Below are 26500 nucleotides of genomic sequence, written 5' to 3'. Positions count from 1 at the left end.
CCCCTAGCTACTACCCCTAGACTCTATCCCCTAGCCACTACCCCTAGACTCTATCACCTAGCTACTACCCCTAGACTCTATCCCCTAGCCACTACCCCTAGACTCTAACCCCTAGCCACTACCCCTAGACTCTATCCCCTAGCTACTACCCCTAGACTCTAGCCCCTAGCCACTACCCCTAGCCACTACCCCTAGACTCTATCCCCTAGCTACTACCCCTAGACTCTAACCCCTAGCCACTACCCCTAGACTCTATCCCCTAGCTACTACCCCTAGACTCTATCCCCTAGCCACTGCCCCTAGACTCTAACCTCTAGCCACTACCCCTAGACTCTATCCCCTAAACACTACCCCTAGACTCTATCCCCTAGCCACTACCCCTAGACTCTATCCCCTAGCCACTACCCCTAGACTCTATCCCCTAGCTACTACCCCTAGACTCTATCCCCTAGCCACTACCCCTAGACTCTATCCCCTAGCTACTACCCCTAGACTCTATCCCCTAACCACTACCCCTAGACTCTATCCCCTAGCCACTGCCCCTAGCCACTACCCCTAGACTCTATCCCCTAGCTACTACCCCTAGACTCTATCCCCTAGCCACTACCCCTAGACTCTATCCCCTAGCTACTACCCCTAGACTCTATCCCCTAGCCACTACCCCTAGACTCTAACCCCTAGCCACTACCCCTAGACTCTATCCCCTAGCTACTACCCCTAGACTCTATCCCCTAGCCACTACCCCTAGACTCTATCCCCTAGCTACTACCCATAGACTCTATCCCCTAGTCACTACCCCTAGACTCTATCCCCTAGCCACTACCCCTAGACTCTATCCCCTTATCCATGTGGATAATAGACCTGATGTCCCTCTCTCGCTCTCTCTCTCTTGCTCCCTCTCCCCCTCTCTACTCTCTCTCTCCACCTTCTCTCTCCCCTCCATCTCTCTCTTTCTCCCCCCTCTCCTCCTCTCTCCCCCTTTCCCCTCTCCCCCTCTCTCTTTTTCTCTCTCTCCCCCCTCCCTCTCTCTCTCCCCCTCCCCCTCTTTCTCTTTCCCTCTCTCTCTGTCTCTCTCTCTCTCAGGTATCCAAGGTGGCTGTATCTCAGTGTGAACAGCAGCCTGACTGCCAGTCCTGTCTGTCTGTCAGAGATCCTTACTGTGGCTGGTGCGTCCTGGAGGGAAGGTACACAGCCACTCTACCTGGGGTTTATTATAGATCCCCATTAGTTCCTGCCAAGGCAGCAGCTACTCTTCCTGGGGTTTATTATAGATCCCCATTAGTTCCTGCCAAGGCAGCAGCTACTCTTCCTGGGGTTTATTATAGATCCCCATTAGTTCCTGCCAATGCAGCAGCTACTCTTCCTGGGGTTTATTATGGATCCCCATTAGTTCCTGTCAAGGCAGCAGCTACTCTACCTGGGGTTTATTATGGATCCCCATTAGTTCCTGTCAAGGCAGCAGCTACTCTTCCTGGGGTTTATTATGGATCCCCATTAGTTCCTGCCAAGGCAGCAGCTACTCTTCCTGGGGTTTATTATGGATCCCCATTAGTTCCTGTCAAGGCAGCAGCTACTCTTCCTGGGGTTTATTATGGATCCCCATTAGTTCCTGCCAAGGCAGCAGCTACTCTTCCTGGAGGTTTATTATGGATCCCCATTAGTTCCTGCCAAGGCAGCAGCTATTCTTCCTGGGGTTTATTATAGATCCCCATTAGTTCCTGCCAAGGCAGCAGCTACTCTTCCTGGGGTCCAGCGGTGCGTATGTTATCGTGTGTCTGTGTTTGTGTCTCTTCACAGTCCTCGCTGTTCCATAAGCTGTTTTTGAATCTGTTTTATAAATCTGATTCTACTGCTGCATCAGTCACCTGATGTGGAATAGAGTTCCATGTAGTCATGTCTCTATGTAGTACTGTGCGCCTCCCATAGTCTGTTCTGGACTTGGGGACTGTGAAGAGACCTCTGGTGGCATGTCTTGTGGGGTATGTATGGGTGTCTGAGCTGTGTGCCAGTAGTTTAAACAGACAGCTTGGGGCATTCAACATGTTAACACTTACAAATACAAGTAGTGATGAAGTCAATCTCTCTTCCACTTTCAGCCAGGAGAGATTGACATGCATATTATTAATGTTAGTTCTCTGTGTACATCCAAGGGCCAGCTGTGTTGCCCTGTTCTGAGACAGTTGTAATTTTCCAAGTCCCTCTTTGTGGCACCTGAACAGTAGTCCAGGTGTGACAAAACTAGGGCCTGTAGGACCTGCCTTGTTGACAGTGCTGTGTCCTCTGTCACAAACATACACACTGTTAAAGCCCCTTTTCCTCTGTCATGCGTTTCCATGTTAACTTGTGTTTATACTGCCGTTTCCACTGTCACAAGCTTCCATGTTAACCTGTGTTTATACCGCTGTTTCACGTTTCCATGTTAACCTGTGTTTATACCTCTGTTTCCTCTGTCACACGTTTCCATGTTAACCTGTGTTTTATACCGCCGTTTCCTCTCACACGTTTCCATGTTAACCTGTGTTTATACCACCGTTTCCTCTGTCACACGTTTCCATGTTAACCTGTGTTTATACCGCTGTTTCCTCTGTCACACGTTTTCATGTTAACCTGTGTTTATACCGCTGTTTCCTCTGTCACACGTTTCCATGTTAACCTGTGTTTTATACCGCTGTTTCCTCTGTCACACGTTTCCATGTTAACCTGTGTTTTATACCGCCGTTTCCTCTCACACGTTTCCATGTTAACCTGTGTTTATACCGCCGTTTCCTCTGTCACACGTTTCCATGTTAACCTGTGTTTATACCGCCGTTTCCTCTGTCACACGTTTCCATGTTAACCTGTGTTTATACCGCCGTTTCCTCTGTCACACGTTTCCATGTTAACCTGTGTTTATTCCTCTGTTTCCTCTGTCCCACGTTTCCATGTTAACCTGTGTTTATACCGCTGTTTCCGCTGTCACACATTTCCATGTTAACCTGTGTTTATACCGCCGTTTCCTCTGTCACACGTTTCCATGTTAACCTGTGTTTATACTGCTGTTTCCTCTGTCACACGTTTCCATGTTAACCTGTGTTTATACCGCTGTTTCACGTTTCCATGTTAACCTGTGTTTATACCTCTGTTTCCTCTGTCACACGTTTCCATGTTAACCTGTGTTTTATACCGCTGTTTCCTCTGTCACACGTTTCCATGTTAACCTGTGTTTATACCGCTGTTTCCTCTGTCACACGTTTCCACGTTAACCTGTGTTTATACCGCTGTTTCCTCTGTCAGACGTTTCCATGTTAACCTGTGTTTATACCGCTGTTTCCTCTGTCACAAGCTTCCATGTTAACCTGTGTTTATACCGCTGTTTCCGCCGTTTTACGTTTCCACGTTAACCTGTGTTTATACCGCTGTTTCATCTATCACACGTTTCCATGTTAACCTGTCTTTATACCGCTGTTTCCTCTGTCACACGTTTCCATGTTAACCTGTGTTTATACTCGCTGTTTCCTCTGTCACACGTTTCCATGTTAACCTGTGTTTATACCCGCCGTTTCCTCTGTCCCACGTTTCCATGTTAACCTGTGTTTATACCGCCGTTTCCTCTGTCCCACGTTTCCATGTTAACCTGTGTTTATACCGCCGTTTCCTCTGTCCCACGTTTCCATGTTAACCTGTGTTTATACCGCTGTTTCCTCTGTCATAAGCTTCCATGTTAACCTGTGTTTATACCGCTGTTTCCGCCGTTTCACGTTTCCACGTTAACCTGTGTTTTTACCGCTGTTTCATCTATCACACGTTTCCATGTTAACCTGTGTTTATACTGCCGTTTCCTCTGCACACGTTACCATGTTAACCTGTGTTTATACCGCTGACACAGATGCACTCGTAGACTGGAGTGTAGTCGTGAGGGCCAGGCCAACCACTGGCTGTGGAGCTGCCAGCCTGCCAACCAGCCTGCCAACCAGTGTGTGACTGTCCAGAGCCTAAAGCCTGTCATCCAGAGCAGAGAGGAGGAGACTCAGGTGGGTTACAGATCTTCAACAGTATAGTATATCTACAAACATTGTGTGACGGATCTGTTGGAGGAGACATGGTGGAGTAACTCAGTGGAGTTGTCTGGGCTGGTCTAGGGGGGTAATGTCTAGGGAGTAATGTCTAATGGGTAATGTCTGGGCTGGTTTAGGGGGTAATGTCTGGGCTGGTCTAGGGGGTAATGTCTGGGCTGGTCTAGGGGGTAATGTCTGGGCTGGTTTAGGGGGTAATGTCTGGGCTGGTTTAGGGGGTAATGTCTGGGCTGGTTTAGTGGGTAATGTCTGGGCTGGTTTAGGGGGTAATGTCTGGGCTGGTTTAGTGGGTAATGTCTGGGCTTGTTTAAGGGGTAATGTCTGGGTTGGTCTAGGGGGTAATGTCTGGGCTGGTTTAGGGGGTAATGTCTGGGCTGGTTTAGGGGGTAATGTCTAGTGGGTAATGTCTAGTGGGTAATGTCTGGGCTGGTTTAGGGGGTAATGTCTGGGCTGGTCTGGTGGGTAATGTCTAGTTGGTAATGTCTGGGCTGGTTTAGGGGGTAATGTCTGGGCTGGTCTAGGGGGTAATGTCTGGGCTGGTTTAGGGGGTAATGTCTGGGCTGGTTTAGGGGGTAATGTCTGGGCTGGTCTAGTTGGTAATGTCTGGGCTGGTTTAGGGGGTAATGTCTGGGCTGGTTTAGGGGGTAATGTCTGGGCTGGTCTAGTGGGTAATGTCTAGTGGGTAATGTCTAGTGGGTAATGTCTAGTGGGTAATGTCTAGTGGGTAATGTTTAGTGGGTAATGTCTGGGCTGGTCTAGTGGGTAATGTCTGGGCTGGTCTAGGGGGTAATGTCTGGGCTGGTTTAGGGGGTAATGTCTGGGCTGGTCTAGTGGGTAATGTCTAGTGGGTAATGTCTAGTTGGTAATGTCTGGGCTGGTTTAGGGGGTAATGTCTGGGCTGGTTTAGGGGGTAATGTCTGGGCTGGTTTAGGGGGTAATGTCTGGGCTGGTTTAGGGGGTAATGTCTGGGCTGGTTTAGGGGGTAATGTCTGGGCTGGTCTAGTGGGTAATGTCTAGTGGGTAATGTCTAGTTGGTAATGTCTGGGCTGATTTAGGGGGTAATGTCTGGGCTGGTCTAGGGGGTAATGTCTGGGCTGGTTTAAGGGGTAATGTCTGGGCTGGTTTAGGGGGTAATGTCTGGGCTGGTTTAGGGGGTAATGTCTGGGCTGGTCTAGGGGGTAATGTCTAGTGGGTAATGTCTAGTGGGTAATGTCTGGGCTGGTTTAGGGGGTAATGTCTGGGCTGGTTTAGGGGGTAATGTCTGGGCTGGTTTAGGGGGTAATGTCTAGTGGGTAATGTCTGGGCTGGTCTAGTGGGTAATGTCTGGGCTGGTCTAGGGGGTAATGTCTGGGCTGGTCTGGGGGGTAATGTCTAGGCTGGTTTAGGGGGTAATGTCTGGGCTGGTCTAGTGGGTAATGTCTAGGGGGTAATGTCTAGGGGGTAATGTCTGGGCTGGTTTAGGGGGTAATGTCTGGGTTGGTTTAGGGGGTAATGTCTAGTGGGTAATGTCTAGTGGGTAATGTCTAGTGGGTAATGTCTGGGCTGGTTTAGGGGGTAATGTCTGGGCTGGTTTAGGGGGTAATGTCTGGGCTGGTTTAGGGGGTAATGTCTGTGCTGGTTTAGTGGGTAATGTCTGGGCTGGTCTAGTGGGTAATGTCTAGTGGGTAATGTCTAGTGGGTAATGTCTGGGCTGGTTTAGGGGGTAATGTCTGGGCTGGTTTAGTGGGTAATGTCTGGGTTGGTCTAGGGGGTAATGTCTGGGCTGGTTTAGGGGGTAATGTCTTGGTTGGTTTAGGGGGTAATGTCTAGTGGGTAATGTCTAGTGGGTAATGTCTGGGCTGGTTTAGGGGGTAATGTCTGGGTTGGTCTAGGGGGTAATGTCTGGGCTGGTTTAGGGGGTAATGTCTGGGTTGGTCTAGGGGTTAATGTCTGGGCTGGTCTAGGGGGTAATGTCTAGTGGATAATGTCTGGGCTGGTTTAGGGGGTAATGTCTGGGCTGGTTTAGGGGGTAATGTCTGGGGTGGTCTAGGGGGTTAATGTCTGGGCTGGTTTAGGGGGTAATGTCTGGGCTGGTTTAGTGGGTAATGTCTGGGCTGGTTTAGGGGGTAATGTCTGGGCTGGTTTAGGGGGTAATGTCTGGGCTGGTTTAGGGGGTAATGTCTGGGCTGTTCTTGTGGGTAATGTCTGGGCTGGTTTAGGGGGTAATGTCTGGGCTGGTTTAGGGGGTAATGTTTGGGCTGGTCTAGTGGGTAATGTCTGGGCTGGTCTAGGGGGTAATGTCTAGTGGGTAATGTCTAGTGGGTAATGTCTGGGCTGGTTTAGTGGGTAATGTCTGGGCTGGTCTAGTGGGTAATGTCTGGGCTGGTTTAGGGGGTAATGTCTGGGCTGGTCCTGCAGTAAATATATTTATTAATCCCTCCACACCTACCTGTATGTCTCTCCCCCACTCTCTATCTGTCCCAATAAACCTTTAAAATGCTTATAAAAAAAAAATATATATATATAATATAATATATAGATCTCTATGCCAGGTGTCTCTAACAGTAGCCCAGCTGCCCACCCTGTCAGAGGAGGAGTCTCTATCCTGCTCCTTCGGAACCCTCCCCCCTCAGCCAGCCATCGTCAAGGGAACCACCATCACCTGTCAATCACCCCTGCCTGAGCTCCTCCCACCCAGCCCACCAGGAAGTGGTAGGTTGCCATTTTTATTTTACATTTTTTTATATATATATATATTAAAAAAAAACTCTGTAATTATTAAATTTGTATTTATAATTATTTAATTAATGGATCAATTAATCAATGTCATTAATTTATTATTTATCCAAATGAATCTAATTGAGAAATAACCGGGTCGGCAGGTAGCCTAGCGGTTAGCGAGATTTGCCAACAGCGGGAGGGTTGTCAGTTCGAATCCTGTGTCTGACTGGAAATATCTAGCGGGATGTGAACCGGCAACCAGAGGGTTGCTGGTATCAAATCCTAGATGCCATTGTCCTGCTGTTGTGCCTGTGAGCAAGGCACTTAGCCCCCACAACAACTGTTCCCTCGCACCTCTTCAGAAAAAATTGTATATGTATACAGAGTCTGTCACAGCGCTAAGGAAGTAGTTTCATTTGGCCTGTTTAACAGAGTCTGTCACAGCGCTAAGGAAGTAGTTTCATTTGGCCTGTTTAACAGAGTCTGTCACAGCGCTAAGGAAGTAGTTTCATTTGGCCTGTTTAACAGAGTCTGTCACAGCGCTAAGGAAGTAGTTTCATTTGGCCTGTTTAACAGAGTCTGTCATAGCGCTAAGGAAGTAGTTTCATTTGGCCTGTTTAACAGAGTCTGTCACAGCGCTAAGGAAGTAGTTTCATTTGGCCTGTTTAACAGAGTCTGTCACAGCGCTAAGGAAGTAGTTTCATTTGGCCTGTTTAACAGAGTCTGTCACAGCGCTAAGGAAGTAGTTTCATTTGGCCTGTTTAACAGAGTCTGTCACAGCGCTAAGGAAGTAGTTTCATTTGGCCTGTTTAACAGAGTCTGTCACAGCGCTAAGGAAGTAGTTTCATTTGGCCTGTTTAACAGAGTCTGTCACAGCGCTAAGGAAGTAGTTTCATTTGGCCTGTTTAACAGAGTCTGTCATAGCGCTAAGGAAGTAGTTTCATTTGGCCTGTTTAACAGAGTCTGTCATAGTGCTAAGGAAGTAGTTTCACTTGGCCTGTTTAACAGAGTCTGTCATAGCGCTAAGGAAGTAGTTTCATTTGGCCTGTTTAACAGAGTCTGTCATAGCGCTAAGGAAGTAGTTTCACTTGGCCTGTTTAACAGACATATGGTCAGTAATGTGAGTCCAGGAAAGTTTACAAGCCTCATTGGAATGATGAGTTAAGGGACATATGGTCAGTAATATGAGTCCAGGAAAGTTTACAAGCCTCATTGGAATGATGAGTTAAGGGACATATGGTCAGTAATGTGTAAGGTTGAGTACTTATTTTTACAGCATAAAGATGGGAAAACAAGAGAACAGTTTAGGAAGGAATTTAATAAAAAAACAGCATGTGTTTAATAAAAGACTGAGTCTATTCAAACGGAGATATCAGAGAGGGCAGTCAGACAAGACATCCTCGACAGTTATTACACCTTGAGGAGACACAGACAAGACATTCTTGAGTTTACTAGCAATTATAAATATTTGGGTATTTTTTATTGATGAACATATTACCTTTCTATACGGAACATCTGCCATGGCCGACTCAGCAAGTAGAGCTCTCGGGGGAGTTTTAGGAAAAACAAAAACTCAAAGATATTGGTTATGCCATGTATTCCAAACTGTATCAGACATGTGTGTGTCCTGATCTGGACTATTCAAAAGGCACATGACAGCCCGCTTGGACTTTGCCAAAAGGCACCTAAAGGACTCCCAGACCATGAGAAACAAGATTCTCTGGTCTGATGAAACCAAGATTGAACTCTTTGGCTTGAATGCCAAGCGTCACGTCTGGAGGAAACCTGGCACCATCCCTAAGGTGAAGCATGGTGGTGGCAGCATCATGCTGTGGGGATGTTTTTCAGCGGCAGGGACTGGGAGACTAGTCAGGATCGAGGGGAAGAAGAACGGAGAAAAGTACAGAGAGATCCTTGATGAAAACCTGCTCCAGAGCGTTCAGGACCTCAGACTGAGGCGAAGGTTCACCTTCCAACAGAACAACGACCCTAAGCACACAGCCAAGACAACGCAGGAGTGGCTTCAGGACAAGTCTCTGAATGTCCTTGAGTGGCCCAGCCAGAGCCCGGACACAAACCCAATCGAACATCTTTGGAGAGACCTGTCCTCTCCATAGACCCTAATGTCTCTATGTGTGTCTGTGATGTTTGCTATATACTGAATGTAGTACTGGTATTATTAGTATATATCCTAATATATCTTTATGGTCTCTCCTGTCTGTCTGTCTGTCTGTCTGTCTGTCTGTCTGTCTGTCTGTCTGTCTGTCTGTCTGTCTGTCTGTCTGTCTGTCTGTCTGTCTGTCTGTCTGTCTGTCTGTCTGTCTGTCTGTCTGTCTGTCTGTCTGTCTGTCTGTCTGTCTGTCTGTCTGTCTGTCTGTCTGTCTGTAGACCACATGTCTCTGCGTGTGTCTGTGATGTTCAGAGACGTGACCATCTCTAGCAGTGACATCACCTTCTACGACTGTCGAGCTGTGGGCCAACTCAACACCACGTCCCCGTAAGAGATAACACACCAGACATGACAGTGTTTCCACTAATAGTCATTTAGCAGCGGCGGGATGGTAAAACATTGTTAATTTTAAGCGACTAAAACCAGATATAAAGTATGTAGAAGAGATGGAGCTGTATATGTTTTTAATAAATATAATCTTTGAGAAATAACAACCACCAAAACCAAAATGTCATGGTATGGAGCTCCCATTTGGTTTAGTTATAGTGTTTGAGTCAGTCAGACAGCATAAGGACAAGGCATAAGCCATGTTCTAACTGTGTAGAATTACATGACTCCCGCCCCCTTTAAATGTGCCACCGCTGATGAAAAAAATCCTAGGGGAAACACTACATGTACACACACACATACGCGCACACACACACACACACACACACACAGTCACACACACACACACACACACAGTCACACAAGCTCTGTCTGTATTCTAGGTGTATGGCGTGTGTGGGCAGTGTGTGGCCATGTAACTGGTGTGTTCTGGATGGGCTGTGTACCCACACCAACAACAGCTGTCCCAGGCAGCACACCATACACAACTCACTGGTAAGACAACCTTTACTCAACCTTTACTCAACCTTTACTCAACCTTTACCTAACCTTTACTCAACCTTTACCTAACCTTTACCTAACCTTTACTCAACCTTTACCTAACCTTTACCTAACCTTTACTCAACCTTTACTCAACCTTTACTCAACCTTTACCTAACCTTTACTCAACCTTTACCTAACCTTTACCTAACCTTTACTCAACCTTTACCTAACCTTTACTCAACCTTTACTCAACCTTTACTCAACCTTTACCTAACCTTTACTCAACCTTTACCTAACCTTTACTCAACCTTTACTCAACCTTTACCTAACCTTTACCTAACCTTTACTCAACCTTTACTCAACCTTTACTCAACCTTTACCTAACCTTTACTCAACCTTTACCTAACCTTTACTCAACCTTTACCTAACCTTTACCTAACCTTTACCTAACCTTTACCTAACCTTTACTCAACCTTTACCTAACCTTTACCTAACCTTTACTCAACCTTTACTCAACCTTTACCTAACCTTTACTCAACCTTTACCTAACCTTTACCTAACCTTTACCTAACCTTTACTCAAGCCCAACACAACCATAGCACATCATACTAGTGCTGCACGGTATACCGAAACTTCTGTACTCGATACTAGAACATGAAAAAAGGGTAGAAACAAAATGAAAAACGGGTAAAACAAGGAGGTCATGCTGCCTACCTTCACCACCTGGGGGCGGCCCGTCAGGAAGGTCCAGTAGCCCAGGGAGGAGATCCGACCCAGGGCCTTGAGCTTGGTGTTTCCTACCTTCACCACCTGGGGGCGGCCCGTCAGGAAGGTCCAGTAGCCCAGGGAGGAGGTCCGACCCAGGGCCTTGAGCTTGGTGTTTCCTACCTTCACCACCTGGGGGCGGCCCGTCAGGAAGGTCCAGTAGCCCAGGGAGGAGGTCCGACCCAGGGCCTTGAGCTTGGTGTTTCCTACCTTCACCACCTGGGGGCGGCCCGTCAGGAAGGTCCAGTAGCCCAGGGAGGAGGTCCGACCCAGGGCCTTGAGCTTGGTGTTTCCTACCTTCACCACCTGGGGGCGGCCCGTCAGGAAGGTCCAGTAGTCCAGGGAGGAGGTCCGACCCAGGGCCTTGAGCTTGGTGTTTCCTACCTTCACCACCTGGGGGCGGCCCGTCAGGAAGGTCCAGTAGCCCAGGGAGGAGGTCCGACCCAGGGCCTTGAGCTTGGTGTTTCCTACCTTCACCACCTGGGGGCGGCCCGTCAGGAAGGTCCAGTAGCCCAGGGAGGAGGTCCGACCCAGGGCCTTGAGCTTGGTGTTTCCTACCTTCACCACCTGGGGGCGGCCCGTCAGGAAGGTCCAGTAGCCCAGGGAGGAGGTCCGACCCAGGGCCTTGAGCTTGGTGTTTCCTACCTTCACCACCTGGGGGCGGCCCGTCAGGAAGGTCCAGTAGCCCAGGGAGGAGGTCCGACCCAGGGCCTTGAGCTTGGTGTTTCCTACCTTCACCACCTGGGGGCGGCCCGTCAGGAAGGTCCAGTAGCCCAGGGAGGAGGTCCGACCCAGGGCCTTGAGCTTGGTGTTTCCTACCTTCACCACCTGGGGGCGGCCCGTCAGGAAGGTCCAGTAGCCCAGGGAGGAGGTCCGACCCAGGGCCTTGAGCTTGGTGTTTCCTACCTTCACCACCTGGGGGCGGCCCGTCAGGAAGGTCCAGTAGCCCAGGGAGGAGGTCCGACCCAGGGCCTTGAGCTTGGTGTTTCCTACCTTCACCACCTGGGGGCGGCCCGTCAGGAAGGTCCAGTAGCCCAGGGAGGAGGTCCGACCCAGGGCCTTGAGCTTGGTGTTTCCTACCTTCACCACCTGGGGGCGGCCCGTCAGGAAGGTCCAGTAGCCCAGGGAGGAGGTCCGACCCAGGGCCTTGAGCTTGGTGTTTCCTACCTTCACCACCTGGGGGCGGCCCGTCAGGAAGGTCCAGTAGCCCAGGGAGGAGGTCCGACCCAGGGCCTTGAGCTTGGTGTTTCCTACCTTCACCACCTGGGGGCGGCCCGTCAGGAAGGTCCAGTAGCCCAGGGAGGAGGTCCGACCCAGGGCCTTGAGCTTGGTGTTTCCTACCTTCACCACCTGGGGGCGGCCCGTCAGGAAGGTCCAGTAGCCCAGGGAGGAGGTCCGACCCAGGGCCTTGAGCTTGGTGTTTCCTACCTTCACCACCTGGGGGCGGCCCGTCAGGAAGGTCCAGTAGCCCAGGGAGGAGGTCCGACCCAGGGCCTTGAGCTTGGTGTTTCCTACCTTCACCACCTGGGGGCGGCCCGTCAGGAAGGTCCAGTAGCCCAGGGAGGAGGTCCGACCCAGGGCCTTGAGCTTTGTGATGAGCTTAAACTTTACATCTTGATTTATCCAATTTATCAATACAGATTTACTATTCAAATAAATTATTACAGTTATATAGTGGTAAAAAAACAAAGTCAAATTGATTAATTGATTAATGAATGCATACGTGGCAGTCTCTGAAAATTATTGAACTGAAAAGATGGATCTGTCTGTATCAGATGGCATTCTGGGACTTTGGCTAATATGTTTTTTTTTTTTTTTTTGCCATAGTATCGTTTTGGTATCGATTATTGTGATGTTATCGAGTATTGCGATACCTAACCTGGTAATCGGTATTGAAGTCAACATTCTGGCATGGTGACAACACCACATCACACACAACTCATTGGTAACACACCCTTATCCACTTGCCCCAAGTAATACTGTTCTCTCCACTCTTGAAAATGGATTGTTGTTTCACAGCCTCTTCTCTCCATTTTGAGTCATTCCAAACTTTATTTTTGTCCCAAATGGCTCCCTATTCCCATAGGGCCCTGGTTGGAAGTAGTGCACTATAAACGAAATAGGATACCGTCTGGGACACGTCTTTGTTTTCTGCTGAAAATATAATATTTGGTCTGTGTGCATTCCCCCCTCCGGCCACTAGGAGGAGCACCTGGAGCCGCGGGGTCCAGACTCTTGTCCCTGTGTTTGGGCTCTACAGAGCTCTCCTCTGGTCCCCATGGGCTTCCTGTCACCTCTGACCCTACTGGGGAGGAACTTGGACATGTTTCAGGTGATTGGACTCAGTAGTTTCCTAGAAATGCAGTATATATAATGATTACAAACATATGCACAGTTAATTAAAATCCTTTTGTCCTTTAAAAATAAATAAAAATGTTTACATTGATGCTTCATCTTGTCGGCAGGGTGAGGAGCAGTATGTGTGTGTCGTGGTTGTGGAAGGGGAGGAGCTTAAACTGAACGCCACTCTGGAGAAAGATCCGGAAACCATGACGTACACCTTCACCTGTTCTGCCCACAAGGTATTCACAAACCCCGTAGACACACCTTCACCTGTTCTGCCCACAAGGTATTCACAAACCCCGTAGACACACCTTCACCTGTTCTGCCCACAAGGTATTCACAAACCCCGTAGACACACCTTCACCTATTCTGCCCACAAGGTATTCACAAACCCCGTAGACACACCTTCACCTGTTCTGCCCACAAGGTATTCACAAACCCCATAGACACACCTTCACCTGTTCTGCCCACAAGGTATTCACAAACCCAATAGACATACATTCACCTGTTCTGCCCACAAGGTATTCACAAACCCCATAAACACACCTTCACCTGTTCTGCCCACAAGGTATTCACAAACCCCATAAACACACCTTCACCTGTTCTGCCCACAAGGTATTCACAAACCCCATAGACACACCTTCACCTGTTCTGCCCACAAGGTATTCACAAACCCAATAGACATACATTCACCTGCTCTGCCCACAAGGTATTCACAAAGCCCATAAACACACCTTCACCTGTTCTGCCCACAAGGTATTCACAAACCCCATAGACACACCTTCACCTGATTCTGCCCACGAGGTATTCACAAACCCCATAGACACACCTTCACCTGTTCTGCCCACGAGGTATTCACAAACCCCATAGACACACCTTCACCTGTTCTGCCCACAAGGTATTCACAAACCCCATAAACACACCTTCACCTGTTCTGCCCACAAGGTATTCACAAACCCCATTGACACACCTTCACCTGTTCTGCCCACGAGGTATTCACAAACCCCATAGACACACCTTCACCTGTTCTGCCCACGAGGTATTCACAAACCCCATAGACACACACTCACTAATACAGTTCAACTAAAAAGTGTTTCAAACAAAGACATTAAGATTCATGTACACAACAAACAAAGTATCTACCAGTTTCTTTATATGCACACGGTATTATTGTGCCTTACTGAGGTAACAGTCTCCTCTCCTCTCTTCCTCTCTCCCCTCCTCTCTTCCTTCCTCTTCTCTCTCCTCTCCTCTCTTCCTCTTTCCCCTCCTCTCCTCTCCTCTTTCCCCTCCTCTCCTCTCCTCTCTCCTCTCCTCTCTCCCCTCCCCTCCTCTCTCCCCTCCCCTCCTCTCCTCTCTTCTCTCCTCTCTCCCCTCCCCTCCTCTCTCCCCTCCCCTCCTCTCCTCTCTTCTCTCCTCTCTCCCCTCCCCTCTTCCTCTCCTGTCTGATCTCCTCTCTTCTCTCCTCTCTCCCCTCCCCTCTTCCTCTCCTGTCTGATCTCCTCTCTTCCTCTCCTCTCTCCCCTCCCTCTTCCTCTCCTGTCTGATCTCCTCTCTTCCTCTCCTGACTGATCTCCTCTCTTCTCTCCTCTCTCCCCTCCTCTCTTCCTCTCCTGACTGATCTCCTCTCTTCTCTCCTCTCTCCCCTCCTCTCCTCTCTTCTCTCCTCTCTCCCCTCCCCTCTTCCTCTCCTGTCTGATCTCCTCTCTTCCTCTCCTCTCTCCCCTCCTCTCCTCTCTCCTCTCCTCTCCTCTCTCCTCTCCTCTCTCCCCTCCTCTCCTCTCTCCTCTCCTCTCCTCTCCTCTCTCCTCCTCCTCTTCTCTCCTCCTCTCTCCCTCCTCTCCTCTCTCCTCTCTCCCCTCCTCTCTTCCTCTCCTCTCCTCCCCTCCTCTCCTCTCTCCCTCTCTCTCCTCTCTTCTCCTCCTCTCTCCCCTCCTCTCCTCTCTCCTCTCTCCCCTCCTCTCTTCCTCTCCTCTCATCCCCTCCTCTCCTCTCTCCCCTCTTCCTCCTCTCTCCTCTCTCCTCTCTCCCCTCCTCTCCTCTCTTCTCTCCTCTCTCCCCTCCTCTCTTCTCCTCCTCTCTCCCCTCCTCTCCTCTCCTCCTCCTCTCTCCCCTCCTCTCTTCTCTCCTCTCTCCCCTCCTCTCCCTCCTCCTCTCTCCCCTCCTCTCTTCCTCTCCTCTCTCCCCTCCTCTCCTCTCTCCCCTCCTCTCCTCTTCTCTCCTCTCTCCCCCCTCCTCTCCTCTCTCCCCTCTCTTCTTCTCTCCTCTCTCCCCTCCTCTCTTCTCTCCTCTCTCCCCTCCTCCTCCTCTCTCCCTTCCCTCCTCTCCTCTCTCCCCTCTCTCCCTCCTCTCTCCTCTCTCCCCTCCTCTCCTCTCTCCCCTCCTCTCTCCCCTCCTCTCTTCTCTCCTCTCTCCCCTCCTCTCCTCTCTCCCCTCCTCTCTTCTCTCCTCTCTCCCCTCCTCTCTTCTCTCCTCTCTCCCCTCCCTCTCCTCTCTCCTCTCCTCTCTCCCCTCCTCTCCCCTCCTCTCCTCTCTCCCCTCCTCTCCTCTCTCCTCTCCTCTCTCCCCTCCTCTCTCCTCTCCTCTCCTCTCTCCCCTCCTCTCTTCTCTCCTCTCTCCCCTCCTCTCTCCTCTCCTCTCCCCTCCTCTCTCCTCTCCTCTCCCCTCCTCTCTCCTCTCCTCTCTCCCCTCCTCTCTTCTCTCCTCTCTCCCCTCCTCTCCTCTCTTCTCTCCTCTCTTCTCTCCTCTCTCCCCTCCCCTCTTCCTCTCCTGTCTGATCTCCTCTCTTCTCTCCTCTCTCCCCTCCTCTTCCAGTTCCAGTACCCAGTAAAACAGTTGGAATATTCAGCCCCCATCTATCTACAGAGAGGCTCCCATCACATCGACTCTGCACCCAATCTCAGACGTAAGTCTCCTGTATTCAGTATATTCACTTCTGTCGTCCTGCTTTGCCCTGTGTTAAGGTTAGGGGTTAAGGTTAGGGGTTAAGGTTCAGGTTAGGGGTTAAGGTAGGGGTTAAGGTTCAGGTTAGGGGTTAAGGTAGGGGTTAAGGTTCAGGTTAGGGGTTAAGGTAAGGGTTAAGGTAGGGGTTAAGGTAGGGGTTATGGTTCAGGTTATGGGTTAAGGTTAGGGGTTAAGGTAGGGGTTAAGGTAGGGGTTAAGGTTCAGGTTAGGGGTTAAGGTAAGGGTTAAGGTAGGAGTTAAGGTAGGGGTTATGGTTCAGGTTATGGGTTAAGGTTAGGGGTTAAGGTAGGGGTTAAGGTAGGGGTTATGGGTTCAGGTTAGGGGTTAAGGTAGGGATTAAAGTTATGGGTTAAGGTTAAGTCCTTGTATACTAGTGTGGAAATTGGAGCATCTCACAGTGCAGCTGTATGACCAGTTGTGTTGTCCCACAGTGCAGCTGTATGACCAGTTGTGTTGTCTCACAGTGCAGCTGTATGACCAGTTGTGTTGTCTCACAGTGCAGCTGTATGACCAGTTGTGTTGTCTCACAGTGCAGCTGTATGACCAGTTGTGTTGTGTTGTCTCACAGTGCAGCTGTATGACCAGTTGTGTTGTCTTACAGTGCAGCTGTATAACCAGTTGTGTTGTGTTGTCTCACAGTGCAGCTGTATGACCAGTTGTGTTGTCTCACAGTGCAGCTGTATAACCAGTTGTGTTGTCTCACAGTGCAGCTGTATAACCAGTTGTGTTGTCCCACAGTGCAGCTGTATAACCAGTTGTGTTGTCTTACAGTGCAGCTGTATGACCAGTTGTGTTGTCTTACAGTGCAGCTGTATAACCAGTTGTGTTGTCTCACAGTGCAGCTGTATAACCAGTTGTGTTGTCCCACAGTGCAGCTGTATAACCAGTTGTGTTGTGTTGTCTTACAGTGCAGCTGTATAACCAGTTGTGTTGTGTTGTCTTACAGTGCAGCTGTATAACCAGTTGTGTTGTGTTGTCTCACAGTGCAGCTGTATGACCAGTTGTGTTGTCTCACAGTGCAGCTGTATAACCAGTTGTGTTGTCCCACAGTGCAGCTGTATGACCAGTTGTGTTGTCCCACAGTGCAGCTGTATGACCAGTTGTGTTGTCTTACAGTGCAGCGGTATAACCAGTTGTGTTGTCTTACAGTGCAGCTGTATAACCAGTTGTATTGTGTTGTCCCACAGTGCAGCTGTATAACCAGTTGTGTTGTCTCACAGTGCAGCTGTATGACCAGTTGTGTTGTCCCACAGTGCAGCTGCATAACCAGTTGTGTTGTCCCACAGTGCAGCTGTATAACCAGTTGTGTTGTGTTGTCTCACAGTGCAGCTGTATGACCAGTTGTGTTGTCTCACAGTGCAGCTGTATAACCAGTTGTGTTGTCCCACAGTGCAGCTGTATGACCAGTTGTGTTGTCTTACAGTGCAGCTGTATAACCAGTTGTATTGTCTTACAGTGCAGCTGTATAACCAGTTGTGTTGTGTTGTCCCACAGTGCAGCTGTATAACCAGTTGTGTTGTCTCACAGTGCAGCTGTATGACCAGTTGTGTTGTCCCACAGTGCAGCTGTATAACCAGTTGTGTTGTCCCACAGTGCAGCTGTATAACCAGTTGTGTTGTCTCACAGTGCAGCTGTATAACCAGTTGTGTTGTCTCACAGTGCAGCTATATGACCAGTTGTGTTGTCCCACAGTGCAGCTGTATAACCAGTTGTGTTGTCCCACAGTGCAGCTGTATAACCAGTTGTGTTGTCCCACAGTGCAGCTGTATAACCAGTTGTGTTGTGTTGTCTCATAGTGCAGCTGTATGACCACTTGTGTTGTCTCACAGTGCAGCTGTATAACCAGTTGTGTTGTCCCACAGTGCAGCTATATAACCAGTTGTGTTGTGTTGTCTTAGAGTGCAGCTGTATGACCAGTTGTGTTGTGTTGTCTTACAGTGCAGCTGTATGACCAGTTGTGTTGTGTTGTCCCACAGTGCAGCTGTATGACCAGTTGTGTTGTGTTGTCTTACAGTGCAGCTGTATGACCAGTTGTGTTGTGTTGTCCCACAGTGCAGCTGTATAACCAGTTGTGTTGTGTTGTCTTACAGTGCAGCTGTATAACCAGTTGTGTTGTGTTGTCTTACAGTGCAGCTGTATAACCAGTTGTGTTGTGTTGTCTCACAGTGCAGCTGTATGACCAGTTGTGTTGTCTCACAGTGCAGCTGTATAACCAGTTGTGTTGTCCCACAGTGCAGCTGTATGACCAGTTGTGTTGTCCCACAGTGCAGCTGTATGACCAGTTGTGTTGTCTTACAGTGCAGCGGTATAACCAGTTGTGTTGTCTTACAGTGCAGCTGTATAACCAGTTGTATTGTGTTGTCCCACAGTGCAGCTGTATAACCAGTTGTGTTGTCTCACAGTGCAGCTGTATGACCAGTTGTGTTGTCCCACAGTGCAGCTGCATAACCAGTTGTGTTGTCCCACAGTGCAGCTGTATAACCAGTTGTGTTGTGTTGTCTCACAGTGCAGCTGTATGACCAGTTGTGTTGTCTCACAGTGCAGCTGTATAACCAGTTGTGTTGTCCCACAGTGCAGCTGTATGACCAGTTGTGTTGTCTTACAGTGCAGCTGTATAACCAGTTGTATTGTCTTACAGTGCAGCTGTATAACCAGTTGTGTTGTGTTGTCCCACAGTGCAGCTGTATAACCAGTTGTGTTGTCTCACAGTGCAGCTGTATGACCAGTTGTGTTGTCCCACAGTGCAGCTGTATAACCAGTTGTGTTGTCCCACAGTGCAGCTGTATAACCAGTTGTGTTGTCTCACAGTGCAGCTGTATGACCAGTTGTGTTGTCCCACAGTGCAGCTGTATAACCAGTTGTGTTGTGTTGTCCCACAGTGCAGCTGTATAACCAGTTGTGTTGTCTCACAGTGCAGCTGTATGACCAGTTGTGTTGTCCCACAGTGCAGCTGTATAACCAGTTGTGTTGTCCCACAGTGCAGCTGTATAACCAGTTGTGTTGTCTCACAGTGCAGCTGTATAACCAGTTGTGTTGTCTCACAGTGCAGCTATATGACCAGTTGTGTTGTCCCACAGTGCAGCTGTATAACCAGTTGTGTTGTCCCACAGTGCAGCTGTATAACCAGTTGTGTTGTCCCACAGTGCAGCTGTATAACCAGTTGTGTTGTGTTGTCTCATAGTGCAGCTGTATGACCACTTGTGTTGTCTCACAGTGCAGCTGTATAACCAGTTGTGTTGTCCCACAGTGCAGCTATATAACCAGTTGTGTTGTGTTGTCTTAGAGTGCAGCTGTATGACCAGTTGTGTTGTGTTGTCTTACAGTGCAGCTGTATGACCAGTTGTGTTGTGTTGTCCCACAGTGCAGCTGTATGACCAGTTGTGTTGTGTTGTCTTACAGTGCAGCTGTATGACCAGTTGTGTTGTGTTGTCCCACAGTGCAGCTGTATAACCAGTTGTGTTGTGTTGTCTTACAGTGCAGCTGTATAACCAGTTGTGTTGTGTTGTCTTACAGTGCAGCTGTATAACCAGTTGTGTTGTGTTGTCTCACAGTGCAGCTGTATGACCAGTTGTGTTGTCTCACAGTGCAGCTGTATAACCAGTTGTGTTGTCCCACAGTGCAGCTGTATGACCAGTTGTGTTGTCCCACAGTGCAGCTGTATGACCAGTTGTGTTGTCTTACAGTGCAGCGGTATAACCAGTTGTGTTGTCTTACAGTGCAGCTGTATAACCAGTTGTATTGTGTTGTCCCACAGTGCAGCTGTATAACCAGTTGTTGTCTCACAGTGCAGCTGTATGACCAGTTGTGTTGTCCCACAGTGCAGCTGCATAACCAGTTGTGTTGTCCCACAGTGCAGCTGTATAACCAGTTGTGTTGTGTTGTCTCACAGTGCAGCTGTATGACCAGTTGTGTTGTCTCACAGTGCAGCTGTATAACCAGTTGTGTTGTCCCACAGTGCAGCTGTATGACCAGTTGTGTTGTCTTACAGTGCAGCTGTATAACCAGTTGTATTGTCTTACAGTGCAGCTGTATAACCAGTTGTGTTGTGTTGTCCCACAGTGCAGCTGTATAACCAGTTGTGTTGTCTCACAGTGCAGCTGTATGACCAGTTGTGTTGTCCCACAGTGCAGCTGTATAACCAGTTGTGTTGTCCCACAGTGCAGCTGTATAACCAGTTGTGTTGTCTCACAGTGCAGCTGTATGACCAGTTGTGTTGTCCCACAGTGCAGCTGTATAACCAGTTGTGTTGTGTTGTCCCACAGTGCAGCTGTATAACCAGTTGTGTTGTCTCACAGTGCAGCTGTATGACCAGTTGTGTTGTCCCACAGTGCAGCTGTATAACCAGTTGTGTTGTCCCACAGTGCAGCTGTATAACCAGTTGTGTTGTCTCACAGTGCAGCTGTATAACCAGTTGTGTTGTCTCACAGTGCAGCTATATGACCAGTTGTGTTGTCCCACAGTGCAGCTGTATAACCAGTTGTGTTGTCCCACAGTGCAGCTGTATAACCAGTTGTGTTGTCCCACAGTGCAGCTGTATAACCAGTTGTGTTGTGTTGTCTCATAGTGCAGCTGTATGACCACTTGTGTTGTCTCACAGTGCAGCTGTATAACCAGTTGTGTTGTCCCACAGTGCAGCTATATAACCAGTTGTGTTGTGTTGTCTTAGAGTGCAGCTGTATGACCAGTTGTGTTGTGTTGTCTTACAGTGCAGCTGTATGACCAGTTGTGTTGTGTTGTCCCACAGTGCAGCTGTATGACCAGTTGTGTTGTGTTGTCTTACAGTGCAGCTGTATGACCAGTTGTGTTGTGTTGTCTCACAGTGCAGCTGTATGACCAGTTGTGTTGTGTCTCAGTGCAGCTGTATGACCAGTTGTGTTGTGTCTCAGTGCAGCTGTATAACCAGTTGTGTTGTGTTGTCTTACAGTGCAGCTGTATGACCAGTTGTGTTGTGTTTTCCCACAGTGCAGCTGTATGACCAGTTGTGTTGTGTTGTCTTACAGTGCAGCTGTATGACCAGTTGTGTTGTGTTGTCTCACAGTGCAGCTGTATGACCAGTTGTGTTGTGTCTCAGTGCAGCTGTATGACCAGTTGTGTTGTGTTGTCTCACAGTGCAGCTGTATAACCAGTTGTGTTGTCTCACAGTGCAGCTATATAACCAGTTGTGATGTCTTACAGTGCAGCTATATAACCAGTTGTGTTGTGTTGTCTTACAGTGCAGCTGTATGACCAGTTGTGTTGTCTTACAGTGCAGCTATATAACCAGTTGTGTTGTGTTGTCTTACAGTGCAGCTATATAACCAGTTGTGTTGTGTTGTCTTACAGTGCAGCTGTATGACCAGTTGTGTTGTGTCTCAGTGCAGCTGTATGACCAGTTGTGTTGTGTTGTCTCACAGTGCAGCTGTATAACCAGTTGTGTTGTCTTGCAGTGCAGCTGTATAACCAGTTGTGTTGTGTTGTCCCACAGTGCAGCTGTATGACTGTTCAGTTGGCCAGTCTGACTGTAGCCAGTGCAGAGCGGTGTCGTCAGAGTACGGTTGTGTCTGGTGTGGAGGAGAGTCACCTGGCTGTGTCTACCACCTGTCCTGTACCAGCTCACCTGGGCCCGCCGACGCCTGCCCCCCTCCTCAGATCATACAGGTAGGTTACATACATACCAGCTCACCTGGGCCCGCCGACGCCTGCCCCCCTCCTCAGATCATACAGGTAGGTTACATACACACAGCAGGTTTTGCCATTAGGGACTGACCCCTAGGAAATGTGGTGCTGGGCAAATGACCGGCAGGAGTTTAAATTACCAGACATTTGATAAATGTACTGGACCCATATGCATTCTAGAAATGTACTGGACCCAAATGCATTCTAGAAATGTACTGGGCCCAAATGTATTCTAGAAATGTACTGGACCCATATGCGTTCTAGAAATGTACTGGACCCATATGCATTCTAGAAATGTACTGGACCCATATGTATTCTAGAAATGTACTGGGCCCATATGTATTCTAGAAATGTACTGGACCCATATGCGTTCTAGAAATGTACTGGACCCATATGCGTTCTAGAAATGTACTGGACCCATATGCGTTCTAGAAATGTACTGGACCCATATGTATTCTAGAAATGTACTGGGCCCATATGCGTTCTAGAAATGTACTGGACCCATATGCATTCTAGAAATGTACTGGACCCATATGCGTTCTAGAAATGTACTGGACCCATATGTATTCTAGAAATGTACTGGACCCATATGCGTTCTAGAAATGTACTGGACCCATATGCATTCTAGAAATGTACTGGACCCATATGCATTCTAGAAATGTACTGGACCCATATGTATTCTAGAAATGTACTGGACCCATATGCGTTCTAGAAATGTACTGGACCCATATGCATTCTAGAAATGTACTGGACCCATATGTGTTCTAGAAATGTACTGGACCCATATGTATTCTAGAAATGTACTGGACCCATATGTATTCTAGAAATGTACTGGACCCATATGCGTTCTAGAAATGTACTGGACCCATATGCGTTCTAGAAATGTACTGGACCCATATGCGTTCTAGAAATGTACTGGACCCATATGCATTCTAGAAATGTACTGGACCCATACATGTATGCACTGGGTGCGTAACGATGCTCAGAATGACAGACAGGGCAGGGTTGTCCATTAGGCAGGATCACTAGGGTATGACCAGGATGTGTTAATATGACCAGGATGTGTTAATATGACCAGGATGTGAATATAGGATATGTTAATATGACCAAGATGTGTTAATATGACCAGGATGTGACTATAGGATGTGTTAATATGACCAGGATGTGTTAATATGACCAGGATGTGTTAATATGACCAGGATGTGTTAATATGACCAGGATGTGTTAATATGACCAGGATGTGAATATAGGATGTGTTAATATGACCAGGATGTGTTAATATGACCAGGATGTGAATATAGGATGTGTTAATATGACCAAGATGTGTTAATATGACCAGGATGTGACTATAGGATGTGTTAATATGACCAGGATGTGTTAATATGACCAGGATGTGTTAATATGACCAGGATGTGTTAATATGACCAGGATGTGTTAATATGACCAGGATGTGAATATAGGATGTGTTAATATGACCAGGATGTGTTAATATGACCAGGATGTGAATATAGGATGTGTTAATATGACCAAGATGTGTTAATATGACCAGGATGTGACTATAGGATGTGTTAATATGACCAGGATGTGTTAATATGACCAGGATGTGACTATAGGATGTGTTAATATGACCAGGATGTGATAATATGACCAGGATGTGTTAATATGACCAGGATGTGTTAATATGACCAGGATGTGAATATAGGATGTGTTAATATGACCAGGATGTGACTATAGGATGTGTTAATATGACCAGGATGTGATAATATGACCAGGATGTGTTAATATGACCAGGATGTGTTAATATGACCAGGATGTGAATATAGGATGTGTTAATATGACCAGGATGTGATAATATGACCAGGATGTGTTAATATGACCAGGATGTGTTAATATGACCAGGATGTGAATATAGGATGTGTTAATATGACCAGGATGTGACTATAGGATGTGTTAATATGACCAGGATGTGACTATAGGATGTGTTAATATGACCAGGATGTGTTAATATGACCTGGATGTGAATATAGGATGTGTTAATATGACCAGGATGTGTTAATATGACCAGGATGTGTTAATATGACCAGGATGTGTTAATATGACCAGGATGTGAATATAGGATGTGTTAATATGACCAGGATGTGATAATATGACCAGGATGTGTTAATATGACCAGGATGTGTTAATATGACCAGGATGTGAATATAGGATGTGTTAATATGACCAGGATGTGACTATAGGATGTGTTAATATGACCAGGATGTGACTATAGGATGTGTTAATATGACCAGGATGTGTTAATATGACCTGGATGTGAATATAGGATGTGTTAATATGACCAGGATGTGTTAATATGACCAGGATGTGTTAATATGACCAGGATGTGACTATAGGATGTGTTAATATGACCAGGATGTGACTATAGGATGTGTTAATTGTTGATGAGACCTGTGTTAATGTTCTATAGCCTAATGCCTGCTACGGTAAGTTAGCGTTATTAGTGAATGTACATTATGCATTAGGTTCTGGGTACATTGGTACAATGTTTATAGACAGACCTGAAAGTCAGATCAGTGATTATTGCAAAAAATATCAGGTTAAACTGTTTTGATAAAATCATTAAATTGCCAGTGAGTCTGATGGTTGTGGAAGGCTTATATTTATCCGAGGTATAGGTACGTCCTGAATTCATGTCATTATAGCTGACTGTTTTAAATACAGTGTATTTGACCTTTAATTGTACTTCTTATTTTCTTGTTTATATATATTTATTTATTTAACGAGGCAAGTCAGTTAAGAACAAATTCTTATTGACAATGACGGCCTACCAGGGGAACAGTGGGTTAACTGCCTTGTTCAGGGGAAGAACGACAGATTTGTGCCTTGTCAACTCTGGGATTTGATCCAGCAACCTTTCGGTTACTAGTCCAATGCTCTAACCACTAGGCTACCCACAACAGCTTATTTAGAGAAAACATTTTTAAAACATAGAGATATATATATATATCGCCCATAAGTTTGAAAAAAATCGAGATAGGAGTTTTAGGCCATATTGGCCAGCCCTAGCTCCCATGCCATCCAGTGTTTTATATGCAATTTAAACCCCTCTCTGTCTCTGTCCCTATCAGATCAATTTAAACCCCTCTCTGTCTCTGTCCCTATCAGATCAATTTAAACCCCTCTCTGTCTCTGTCCCTATCAGATCAATGTAACCCCTCTCTGTCTCTGTCCCTATCAGATCAATTTAAACCCCTCTCTGTCTCTGTCCCTATCAGATCAATGTAACCCCTCTCTGTCTCTGTCCCTATCAGATCAATTTAAACCCCTCTCTGTCTCTGTCCCTATCAGATCAATGTAACCCCTCTCTGTCTCTGTCCCTATCAGATCAATTTAAACCCCTCTCTGTCTCTGTCCCTATCAGATCAATGTAAACCCCTCTCTGTCTCTGTCCCTATCAGATCAATGTAAACCCCTCTCTGTCTCTGTCCCTATCCATTTAAACCCCTCTCTGTCTCTGTCCCTATCAGATCAATTTAAACCCCTCTCTGTCTCTGTCCCTATCAGATCAATGTAAACCCCTCTCTGTCTCTGTCCCTATCAGATCAATTTAAACCCCTCTCTGTCTCTGTCCCTATCCATTTAAACCCCTCTCTGTCTCTGTCCCTATCAGATCAATTTAAAACCCCTCTCTGTCTCTGTCCCTATCAGATCAATGTAAACCCCTCTCTGTCTCTGTCCCTATCAGATCAATGTAAACCCCTCTCTGTCCCTGTCCTTATCAGATCCATTTAAACCCCTCTCTGTCTCTGTCCCTATCAGATCAATTTAAACCCCTCTCTGTCCCTGTCCCTATCAGATCAATTTAAACCCCTCTCTGTCTCTGTCAATATCCATTTAAACCCCTCTCTGTCTCTGTCCCTATCAGATCAATTTAAACCCCTCTCTGTCTCTGTCCCTATCAGATCAATTTAAACCCCTCTCTGTCTCTGTCCCTATCAGATCAATGTAACCCCTCTCTGTCTCTGTCCCTATCAGATCAATTTAAACCCCTCTCTGTCTCTGTCCCTATCAGATCAATGTAAACCCCTCTCTGTCTCTGTCCCTATCAGATCAATGTAAACCCCTCTCTGTCTCTGTCCCTATCAGATCAATTTAAACCCCTCTCTGTCTCTGTCCCTATCCATTTAAACCCCTCTCTGTCTCTGTCCCTATCAGATCAATTTAAACCCCTCTCTGTCTCTGTCCCTATCAGATCAATGTAAACCCCTCTCTGTCTCTGTCCCTATCAGATCAATGTAAACCCCTCTCTGTCCCTGTCCTTATCAGATCCATTTAAACCCCTCTCTGTCTCTGTCCCTATCAGATCAATTTAAACCCCTCTCTGTCCCTGTCCCTATCAGATCAATTTAAACCCCTCTCTGTCTCTGTCAATATCCATTTAAACCCCTCTCTGTCTCTGTCCCTATCAGATCAATTTAAACCCCTCTCTGTCTCTGTCCCTATCAGATCAATGTAACCCCTCTCTGTCTCTGTCCCTATCAGATCAATTTAAACCCCTCTCTGTCTCTGTCCCTATCAGATCAATGTAAACCCCTCTCTGTCCCTGTCCTTATCAGATCCATTTAAACCCCTCTCTGTCTCTGTCCCTATCAGATCAATTTAAACCCCTCTCTGTCCCTGTCCCTATCAGATCAATTTAAACCCCTCTCTGTCTCTGTCAATATCCATTTAAACGCCTCTCTGTCTCTGTCCCTATCAGATCAATTTAAACCCCTCTCTGTCTCTGTCCCTATCAGATCAATTTAAACCCCTCTCTGTCTCTGTCCCTATCAGATCAATGTAACCCCTCTCTGTCTCTGTCCCTATCAGATCAATTTAAACCCCTCTCTGTCTCTGTCCCTATCAGATCAATGTAAACCCCTCTCTGTCTCTGTCCCTATCAGATCAATGTAAACCCCTCTCTGTCTCTGTCCCTATCAGATCA

General features: G+C 47.4%; 1 protein-coding gene across 6 annotated transcripts in view; it reads left to right on the top strand.

Annotated features, from left to right (window-relative positions):
* LOC115165264 (plexin-B3) overlaps positions 1-26500 on the top strand; it is a 227978-nt gene that overhangs the window by 139315 nt on the left and 62163 nt on the right. For 5 of the 6 annotated variants that reach the window (XM_029718268.1, XM_029718265.1, XM_029718266.1 and 2 more), the window contains exons 6-14: positions 1084-1184; positions 3866-4010; positions 6584-6743; positions 9141-9249; positions 9693-9804; positions 12761-12889; positions 13023-13139; positions 15715-15805; positions 21329-21567. In XM_029718268.1, the coding sequence (XP_029574128.1) occupies positions 1084-1184; positions 3866-4010; positions 6584-6743; positions 9141-9249; positions 9693-9804; positions 12761-12889; positions 13023-13139; positions 15715-15805; positions 21329-21567 (1203 nt within the window). The remainder of the gene's footprint in view (positions 1-1083; positions 1185-3865; positions 4011-6583; positions 6744-9140; positions 9250-9692; positions 9805-12760; positions 12890-13022; positions 13140-15714; positions 15806-21328; positions 21568-26500) is intronic. The other variant, XM_029718270.1, reaches the window with a different exon arrangement.

Source organism: Salmo trutta, chromosome 28 (genome assembly GCF_901001165.1).
Source record: "Salmo trutta chromosome 28, fSalTru1.1, whole genome shotgun sequence".
Lineage (NCBI taxonomy): Eukaryota > Metazoa > Chordata > Actinopteri > Salmoniformes > Salmonidae > Salmo > Salmo trutta.
The sequence above is the reverse complement of the archived record's forward strand: the minus strand, read 5'-3'. Positions and strand labels throughout refer to the sequence as shown.